Below are 11023 nucleotides of genomic sequence, written 5' to 3' on the forward strand. Positions count from 1 at the left end.
TAGAAGAATTGTTTTTAGAACAATTTCACCTTTGCAATTTGGTTGCATTTGTTGTAATGCACAGCATAATATTTAATGTACTTTAACATTTGTTTTGGGGGTTTTTTTGGGACTGGAGGGTTATATGACATAATTCTTCTAATCCACAAGCAGAGCTGAGTCATTGATGGCTATCTAAGTAGTCACTCGTCAACAATCTCAGAATAATGCCAATTCTAGGGTTACCGTCTATGCAAGTCACCCCTAAATGACACTGCTCCCCGAGAGTCGTTCTACAGACCCACCTTCCTTCTCTAATTTCGGTATATCTATGTTTACACTCAGAGTGGCCTCTAGCTCATCTACTCCCCCTGAAGTCAGTCCGAATACCAGACAGGAGGACAGTGCAGAGAGCTGATTTTAGTTTACATTGTTTCAGCACAAAAAAAACCCAGTTGTTATGTAGAAAAATATTTATTGTCTCAGATCAATATCATAAAAGTAACACAAAATAAAACAATTTCTTTGCTTCGGTCCCAATAAATTGTTGTAAGATGTGGCGCAGAGGAAGTTTGAGGTTTATGGGAAGTTTCCCAATTTCTTGGGGTATTACACTATGGTAAGTTGACTTTGCATAAGATCCGAGACCCAGTAAATGAGGATCAATTACAAACATTTGATAAATAGTTATAAATTAAACAAAAAATATCTGTGACATATCTGAAAAAATATTTAAGTTATTTGAATGAATAAATACATTTCAGTGAGTATCGCAATATTTGTGACGATGGATGGGTGCAGTAGTGAAGGATGAAGCTTCCTGTTTCTGGTTGGAAGTGATGTCATAGCTTTATTTTCGATATTCCAATCATGCGTCCGCGAAACAGCTGCTGGCTACACCACTCAGGACAGGGCTGAGGTAGACGCTAAGTTCAATTGCAAGTGTTTGGCATAGTCCTGGACCCAGGTCTGTTTCGGGTCCGCACACAGCTCGCGGCCTCTTCTAGTGATGAATCTGTTGAACGTGGAAAGTTAAGAAAGGGATTAGACTAGGCTTCTCCAACTAAGAGCTCGTGAGCTACTAGTAGATCTCCAGCTAGATAAAAGTCGCTCTCCTGTGTGCAGTCCAGCCTACTAAGGGGCATAACATCAACGGCCAGCGATAATTATCGCTGGCCGCTCTTAGCGTTAAAATGTTTAACGCCGGCTATAGCAGATAATTATCGCCATGCTAGCGCTGTATTAACAACGCTCAGCGCAATGGCGATAATTATCCTAGCAATAGCGATGTTTTCCATGGAACATCGCTGGTTTTCCAGCGATGTTCCATGGAAAACGGCGATACCCTTGATAATAGGAGCCTGTGGTCTTAGCCACACAATCCACCCCCGTGTTAAGTATGCCTTAGTCAGGAATTTAACAGACGTTAAATTCCTGCGTTAAGGCATACTTAGCACGATTTAAATAATCGCTTCCCCGCATTGTAAATATCGCGAAGCTGCCTTCGTGATATTTACCCATGTTGTTTCCACAGACACGCCTACTTTGCATCTCATTAGCGATGCAAAGTTAGGCGTGTTGGAAACGGGAGAAAAATCAGCAAAACACACGATAGCGTGTCTTTGCTGATAAGGCGATAAAATTATCGCCGCTTTTCGGCCGAAAACGGCCGCAAAAGCGGCGATAATTTGTTATCGCCGCATTGTTAATATGCCCCTAAATTAGAAGCTTTTGCTTGACTGAATATATGTGTACCAAAATTCAGAGGTGTGCATTGGAGATGGAAATGTATTTTTAGAATTTATAAGCTGATGTTTGATTTTCCAAAATCTATTTAGAACTGATATTTTGAGTGATCATTTATGTGGTGCTGGAAAGGTCTATTATTAATATTATTACCCTTTTGCCAGGGGCATTTAAGCTATAGCCGTTATGTATTATCCACACATAGGCGTTTCAAAGCTTTCTTTATACGTCTCTGCTGGCAATCCTTCCTGATGGACTCAGGTGATCACTGTGGTCAATTTTACACAGGGCGGCCACTAACGCCATCTTGTTTGATGTGATTTGTATTACAACACCAATGATGTTAAGACCTCGGGTTGATTTTTATTGATGGTCTCTGGATTAGAGGGAGCTGTAAGCATCGAAGCACTGTCTGCCAGGGAATGCCGCAATATAAAACTGAGAGCTATACTATAACATCAGAGAATATCCCCGCATCCTCTGTACCACTCTGCCGCGACACCAGGTATTGTGACTGTATCATCAGATGTAGGTTCAGAATCTGCCCTGCCGCAGAGACGGGATCTAAAACTCACCACTGAGGCCCAATAAGTCTGGACCTCAATTCGGATTGCTTGTGTTCCTGTTCAGGTGGGGTGGGTGTGCAGTCTGGTAAATCAGCTGGACTGTCCTTTAGGGATGGAGTCTTAGGTCCAGAATCTGCCCTGCTGCAGAGACGGGATCTAAAACTCACCACTGAAGCCCAATAAGTCTGGACCTCAATTCGGATTGCTTGTGTTCCTGTTCAGGTGGGGTGGGTGTGCAGTCTGGTAAATCAGCTGGACTGTCCTTTAGGGATGGAGTCTTAGGTCCAGAATCTGCCCTGCTGCAGAGACGGGATCTAAAACTCACCACTGAAGCCCAATAAGTCTGGATCTCAATTCGGATTGCTTGTGTTCCTGTTCAGGTGGGGCGGGTGTGCAGTCTGGTGAATCAGCTGGACTGTCCTTTAGGGATGGAGTCTTAGGTCCAGAATCTGCCCTGCCGCAGAGACGGGATCTAAAACTCACCACTGAAGCCCAATAAGTCTGGATCTCAATTCGGATTGCTTGTGTTCCTGTTCAGGTGGGGCGGGTGTGCAGTCTGGTAAATCAGCTGGACTGTCCTTTAGGGATGGAGTCTTTACTGATTTGCTTGTTATATGTTCCTTTCTCTAATAGTACAGTTGAGCTAGAACAATGTAATGAGCCCAAAGTAATTGTTCAGATTAATTCAAGCATCCCTATTTTACTCTTCGGTCTGTCTAAAGAGAGTCACCCAAAGTGGCACACATACACGCAGAGCTGGGTGCCGTGCCATCTCAAGACACATCTCACTAATGAGGTCCAAGAAGGCTGAGAGGCTCCTGGAGGGGCATGTCTTTCCATTCAGAAGATGACTGGCCCAGCAGTGCATCTGCCCTGTTCCTTATTGGATGTGGCCAAGGCGTATTTGAATATGTCTAGTATCTTTGGAGTTGCAGCGATTGCGAATGGCTCTGATCATTCAAGTACTCCCATCAACTGATTTTGTGAGGTGCCATCAGAAACTATTATCCTCACTACAGCTTCACCATATTATCGGAGAATATAAGTGTTTCCTCACTGCATCTTGACTATAACATCAAAGAATAGCATTGTATCTTCAATGCATCTACACTTTAAGATCAAAGAATAGCACTGTATCCTCAGTGCAGATACACTTTATCATTAGAGAATAGCACCGTATCTTCAATGCATCTACACTTTAACATCAGAGAATAGCACCGTATCTTCAATGCAGATACACTTTAACATCAGAGAATAGCACTGTATCCTCAATGCAGCTACACTTTAACATCAGAGAATAGCACTGTATCTTCAATGCATCTACACTTTAACATCAGAGAATAGCACCGTATCTTCAATGCAGATACACTTTAACATCAGAGAATAGCACTGTATCCTCAATGCAGCTACACTTTAACATCAGAGAATAGCACTGTATCTTCAATGCAGATACACTTTAACATCAGAGAATAGCACTGTATCTTCAATGCAGATACACTTTAACATCAGAGAATAGCACTGTATCCTCAATGCAGCTACACTTTAACATCAGAGAATAGCACTGTATCTTCAATGCAGATACACTTTAACATCAGAGAATAGCACTGTATCTTCAATGCAGATACACTTTAACATCAGATAATGGCACTGGATCCCTAATGCACCTACAATTTCACATCAGAGAATAGCACTGTATCCCCAATGCAGATACACTTTAACATCAGAGAATTGCACTGTATCCTGAATGCAGCTACACTTTAACATCAGAGAATTGCACTGTATCCTGAATGCAGCTACACTTTAACATCAAAGAATAGCACTGTATCGCCAATGCAGCTACACTGTATCCTCAGTGCAGCTACACTGTAGCATCAGAGAAGAGCACTGTATCCTCTTTGCAGATACACTTAACATCAGAGAAAAGCACTGTACCCTCAATGCACCTACACTTTAACATCAGAGAACAGCACCGTGTCCTCAATGCAGCATCACTGTATCCTCAATGCAGCTACACTGTAGCATCAGAGAATAGCACGGTATCCTCTTTGCAGATACACTTAACATCAGAGAATAGCACTGTATCCTCAATGCAGCTACACTTTGACATCAGAGAATAGCACTGTATCCTCAATGCAGATACACTTTAACATTAGAGAATAGCACCGTATCCTCAATGCAGCTACACTTTAACATCAGAGAACAGCACTGTATCCTCTTTGCAGATGCACTTAACATCATAGAATAGCACTGTATCCTCAATGCAGCTACACTTTGACATCAGAGAATAGCACTGTATCCTCAATGCAGTTACACTAATGTCAGAGAATAGCATTGTATCCTCAATGCAGCTACACCTTAGCATCAAAGAATAGCACGGTATCCCCGATGCAGCTACACTTTAACATCAGATAATAGCACGGTATCCCCGATGCAGCTACACTTTACCATCAGAGAATAGCCCTGTATCCTCGATGCAGATACACTTTAACATCAGAGAATAGCACTGTATCCCCGATGCAGATACACTTTAACATCAAAGAATAGCACTCTATCCTCGATGCAGATACACTTTAACATCAGATAATAGCCCTGTATCCCCGATGCAGCTACACTTTACCATCAGAGAATAGCCCTGTATCCCCGATGCAGATACATTTTAACATCAGAGAATAGCACTGTATCCTCGATGCAGATACACTTTAACATCAGAGAATAGCACTGTATCCCCGATGCAGATACACTTTAACATCAGAGAATAGCACTGTATTCTCGATGCAGATACACTTTAACATCAGAGAATAGCCCTGTATCCTCAATGCAGCTACACTTTAACATCAGAGAATAGCACTGTATCCTCGATGCAGATACACTTTAACATCAGAGAACAGCACTGTCTCCTCGATGCAGCTACACTTTAACATCAGAGAATAGCACTGTATCTTCGATGCAGTTACGCTTTAACAGCAGAGAACAGCACTGTATCTTCGATGCAGTTACGCTTTAACAGCAGAGAACAGCACTGTATCTTCGATGCAGTTACGCTTTAACAGCAGAGAACAGCACTGTATCTTCGATGCAGTTACGCTTTAACAGCAGAGAACAGCACTGTATCTTCGATGCAGTTACGCTTTAACAGCAGAGAACAGCACTGTATCTTCGATGCAGTTACGCTTTAACATCAGAGAATAGCACTGTATCCCCGATGCAGATACACTTTAACATCAGAGAATAGCACTGTATCCCCGATGCAGATACATTTTAACATCAGAGAATAGCACTGTATCCTCAGTGCAGATACACTTTAACATCGGAGAATAGCCTTGTATCCTCAGTGCAGATACACTTTAACATCAGAGAATAGCCCTGTATCCTCAGTGCAGATACACTTTAACATCAGAGAATAGCCCTGTATCCTCAGTGCAGATACACTTTAACATCAGAGAATAGCACTGTATCCCCGATGCAGATACACTTTAACATCAGAGAATAGCCCTGTATCCTCAGTGCAGATACACTTTAACATCAGAGAATAGCCCTGTATCCTCAGTGCAGATACACTTTAACATCAGAGAATAGCACTGTATCCCCGATGCAGATACACTTTAACATCAGAGAATAGCCCTGTATCCTCAGTGCAGATACACTTTAACATCAGAGAATAGCCCTGTATCCTCAGTGCAGATACACTTTAACATCAGAGAATGTCAGTGTATCCTCACTCTACTTTCCGCATTCTATCTGCAGCTATACCTTGCCGACAGAGAGCATAACAGCATTCTCTCTAACTCGGCTATGATATCAGGTAATACAACCATCTGCTCATTACCAGACTGGTAGCAGCAGAGAATACAACAAGGAGCATGAATGTTGAAAGAAACTTTTGTGAGAATGTTGTCATTTGCCTACTACATTTATTGACACATATATGCCCTGCAACATGCGTTTTCCATGCCATATAATTGCAAAAGCATGTGTGGCAAGGATGTCCTTTTCATGAACAAAAATACTTCATGTTGCTGCTATCTAGATCCACGGACACACTGCAGTATCGGTTCCATTGTACATTACATTCATTGACATCTGACACACGTTTCGCCCTTTTCCATCTACTTCCACTGTTGTTTGCTATTTCCCTGTTTTATGCTCTTTTAATAATTCTGCTTGAAATTTGGTGTTCAATTGTTTTTGGGACCTAGAAAACATTCTGGTTCTTCACTCTATATTGTGAGGTTCTTGTAAACATGCCGAGGCAGCGGGTGTATTATGTTTTTTTAATTGATCCGCCAGTGAAATATCAGGCTATTCGCAGAGGGTATTTTCCCTTTCTGGTCCATAGGATTGGAGAACTAGAATGCAAAGATCAGGCTGAACGTATTGTCTTCCGCGCTTCTGCCTTTCAAAGCACAGACCTTTGACCTTGCCTTTGATGAACCCCAGTCAGAGAGCACTGGTGCTACCCTGGCGTGTTTTTAATACTGCAGCAATACAGAGGGAATTTGGAAAAGTATTTCAGGTGCCAGGAAAAAAACATTAAACTCTTAGCAGGTCGATAGTGCTTGAATAAAATAGAGATATGCGGCAAAATTGTGATTAAATCTTATGCAAGTGCTAGTACCGAAAACTCTTGAGTCAAGTGGGTCGAACCTTGTCAGACGCTAAACAACTGAATACACTGTGGAATACGTAATGTAATAATTATTTGGAAACTTTAAAGGGTTTAGAATTATTATCTTGAAGTAAAACTGGGGTAGATTGTACTAAAAAACCATATTTTAACAACCACATAATTTAAGAAATTGTTGGGAGTTTTAAAATCCAAAACAGACACAGCTTTATCTTCAGTACACTCTGTGATATCCTTCCGCCCACGCCACAGTGACACTGCTGCTTATAGGATGACACATTTCGAACTCACTGTGGTGCCTTTGATGCATTACAGCGCACTGGATAATAGTATATGTAATCCTTAGTGCAGCTTTGTTGTGACATAAAGAGCCCATACCTCACTACAGCTCCACTATCATATCATAGCTCAAAAGATGACACACCTGTGAAATCATACCGCGTATGATAGCACGATTAACCACAATTCCTACTTCACTTTAACACCTGTGTACCTCACTGTAGCTCTAATGAACCATCAAGGCACAGAGGAATACACCGGTCCACCTCAGGTTAGTGTCCTTGTGCACCTGGGGGTCATAATAAATGCCACTCAACCTCAGTTCAGCAGCAGCTCCATTGTAACATCACAATTTATAAACTACCAAATGTAACCTCACTATAGCTCCTTTGTGACATCTGAGTTCATATGCTAATGAATTTACCTTCACTACAGCTCCATTGTTACATCAGATCTCCTATTATAACACAATTCACCGGACTAGTCACATTGTGACATCAGAGTTCATATGATTACTCAGCTGTACTCACTATAGCTCCATTTTGTAGTGACCTCAAATATATCACCTTTAAGTTCATTACAGCTCCATTGTAGCAACAGAGCCTTTTATTGTAACACATATTGCCTCAATAGCTACAACAGTCCTTCACAGGACAACTGCTTTCTAAAGGAAGAACCACTGTGCCATCTGGTCTCATGGAAGAATATACTATGTCCTCAATTCGTCTTATTCATTCCCTCAGTTCCTTCTTAGCCCCCTGTGAATACAAAAATATGAACAACTTACACCACGGCCGGATTGGAGCACTGGCTACTGGTGAAGAAGTAACTCTGGATGTGGTTTCGTGGCAGCTTCCGTGAGGCGTAGGAGAAGCAGCAGGAGGTTGGGACAGGTACACCGGCTAAAGGGAGAAGAAACCAGCGATGAAAGGGATCAAAAACTATAGGTCACACAGTCCTTCCCTGGGAAAAGACACTACTCACCAATCTGAACACCTTTCTTATCCCCCAGAATAGGATTAGGCCCTCCTAGCTCACCTTCACAATCACCATCGTGCAGGATTTTCTCTCACACCCCTCCATTATCCCCTTACTATATCCTTTCATTCATCCCTGAACCCCATTCATCTGCCCATTCTCCAGGAAGCGACCAGAGGATTCTCACTCTCCCCTTTCAATTACCCTTTAGTGTTTGGTTCCCTTGCACCAGAGCAGAAGTGGACATACCGTCTTTAATTGCACACGCACACATACTGGGTAGGCAAATTCACCGGAGTCCAACCGTGACCCCAGTAAGTATTGTTTAATTCTTTACTGGGGCATCAGGAGGTTTCTTCAAAAATACCTACTGGAAAAAGCCCTTATACAATTCTAGGAATGCAGACTTAAAACAGGGTACTTCCCACACTGACTAACGTTATATGCTTAATTTCTTAGCAAACAATTATACCTAGACCTATCGCGCAAGAGCTAGTGCTAATAAAAATGTTTTTAGCTCTGAAATAGAGTGCTGCTCACATTAGCTATAAAACAAAAAATAGCCAATTCCAAATATACTGTACATGCTGTAAAAGGCATTTAAAGTATACTGTAAGGCAACCAATTAAAAAAATATATATGACCCACACCAGGAAAAATATTATCAGCAATCAACAATCCTATGACTGCCTCAGAAAACTTCAAAATATTAAAATTGTTTTAAATCATTGCTTTATAACATGCACCTAGATATCTTAGACCAGAAAACATTAAGTTGTAGTTTCTTTTTTATTAAAGATCCATATTTTTAAAATGACGTTCTTAAAAACTGTACCTCAAAAGTAAACATAGAGACATTACAAAAGAATGTTCTTCTCCCCTGTCAAAAATGTACATTCATCTTGTATTGGTAGGTTAATTGCCAGTATTTTTTTTTTTAACTTTGATCCAGCACTGATAGAACATTCTTCTAAGTTAGTGGATTTGATTTCTATGTAATGCATCGTTCAATATCTTCCTTAATCTTTACTTTGTAATTATGTATATACACCCAGTAATGCCATAATTTTTTCTAAAAAGTATCAGTGTTACTAAATCACCAGAATCCAATCAAATTTTGGTTCTTTGGTGCAAAGAAAATGTCAGGTTCCAGTTTTGGTCTTGACAGTCTATTGAGGTCATCCCTCCCTAACACAGATTGTGCTGGTTTCACAGGATTTACAAGTGTATTGATTGTACTAGATGGTGCAAAGCTGAGGAACAGAAATGATCTGACTTCTTACGAAGAGTCAAAAACACATCTGTGGCATGAAATGTCAGGATTATCGGAGAGACATCACACAGTTCTTTTTCCAGTTAACCTATATAATAAATTTTTGGCTTCTGGTGAGCAATGGTTTGACACAAAAAGGAATAACAGCTGTGGTAAATGGACTAAGGGTATGAAGTGCTTAGGTGGATCACTGACAGAATATCAGTAACAAAAATATCATGTGGGCAGAATATTGTGCCAAAATATCGACAACCAAAATATTGAGAAGGTAAGTGCAAATAGGTAAGTATAGATGTAATATTCTTAACTCCACATCTGCGCACCTTGAATATTAAAATATGTTTGTGAAGTTATATATAGTAAAACTTTGCTTACCCATAAAAACTTACCTTCACAATATTTTTGTCCACACAATATTTTTTTCCCAACATTTTGCCTAAACACCCTGAAGAGTGAATCACTGCAAGTCATTAGTCAAAGTATTTCAGTAGATAATAGTGGCACTATGTTATCCCAGGTCAGTGTGGTTGTAAGACAAATCTGAAAGGTCTATTTCTTCTGCTTCAAGAATCCTCCTGATTGTGGATTCAACTATGATTTGGTCAAAATAATTTTAAAAAGTATATGAGATACCAGGATAAAAAATACACATTCTGCCTTAAAGTCTTCCTATAGCTGTGGGTCTGGCACAATAAAATACTGAAACAGCATAGGCACTTGTGTAAGTCTTCTTCATACGAGAGAGGCACTGCTCTCTTTAGAGACACATATGCATGGACTACACAAGGATGATGAAAAGAAGATGATCCTGAATGAATATGGATGACAATCCAACTATTTCTGCTCTGCTACATCTTATGGAACGTGCCAGCAAAATACTGACCACTAACCGCCAATGCATATTTTGTCATTTTGATATATGATCAGATTATTTAGATCTTGTATTACTGATAATGCATGACAAAGCACTGTTTAAAAAGCACAAGACAACCATGAGAACCACCACATAACAAGGAGCAGCCCAGTCTCCACGGTCACACCATAAAAGGCATGAGAACCTGTAGGACAAGAATGGATGCTTATTAATTTGTGGACACATGGACTTCATAGTGTAGTGTGAAAGCATCAGCACTCACCAGGGGCAGCCATGACCTCAGAGAAGAAGGCAGCCAGGAGGAGAACAGAGACAGCAGTCAGGGAGATCTTCATGTCAGCTTTAGGTCTGTGACTGAGCTCAGAGCAGAATTGGGTCAGTGTGCGAGCTGGGGCTGACTGATCTCCCCGACCGACCTTCATGTATTTATGGAAAGAACATTGGTGGGGGTAGGAGGTGTTACTAGAGGGAGTGGAATTTTCTGTGGAAATAACACAGGAGGCTTGGGAGTGGAAAAGAGATGATGTGATGGTAGAAACAGCAGAATAGAGAGAGCTAAATCTGGCAGCTTGAGCAATGCAGGAAATCTGGGGGGAGGTGAGAAGAGCTCGCGCTGCAAACCCTGGTTGTCTCAGTCCGCAAACGACACGAGGAGCCAAGAAGAACAGGAAGTGATGAGGTAGCACATTTATTGTGGGCAGTTT

At 41.1% G+C, this 11023-nt stretch overlaps 1 protein-coding gene across 1 annotated transcript; it reads right to left on the reverse strand.

The window, feature by feature from the left end:
- Positions 1–439: 439 nt before the first annotated feature.
- Positions 440–10713, reverse strand: LOC146859018 (C-C motif chemokine 4-like). Its single transcript, XM_085646936.1, has 3 exons — positions 10582–10713; positions 7982–8096; positions 440–994 (listed from the first exon to the last, which is right to left on the reverse strand). Exons 1-3 carry the CDS (start codon positions 10652–10654, stop codon positions 883–885), a joined length of 300 nt encoding a protein of 99 aa, XP_085503062.1. The 5' UTR covers positions 10655–10713; the 3' UTR covers positions 440–882.
- Positions 10714–11023: the final 310 nt, after the last annotated feature.

This window comes from Triturus cristatus, chromosome 3_2 (assembly GCF_964204655.1).
Source record: "Triturus cristatus chromosome 3_2, aTriCri1.1, whole genome shotgun sequence".
NCBI lineage: Eukaryota > Metazoa > Chordata > Amphibia > Caudata > Salamandridae > Triturus > Triturus cristatus.

Coding starts and splice junctions, on each gene's coding strand:
- LOC146859018 (XM_085646936.1), bottom strand. CDS start 10,654: ATGAAGATCTCCCTGACTGCTGTCTCTGTTCTCCTCCTGGCTGCCTTC. Junction 8,097..10,581: donor TGAGGTCATGGCTGCCCCTG/GTGAGTGCTGAT, acceptor TTCTCCCTTTAG/CCGGTGTACCTGTCCCAACC. Junction 995..7,981: donor TGCTCCAATCCGGCCGTGGT/GTAAGTTGTTCA, acceptor CACGTTCAACAG/ATTCATCACTAGAAGAGGCC.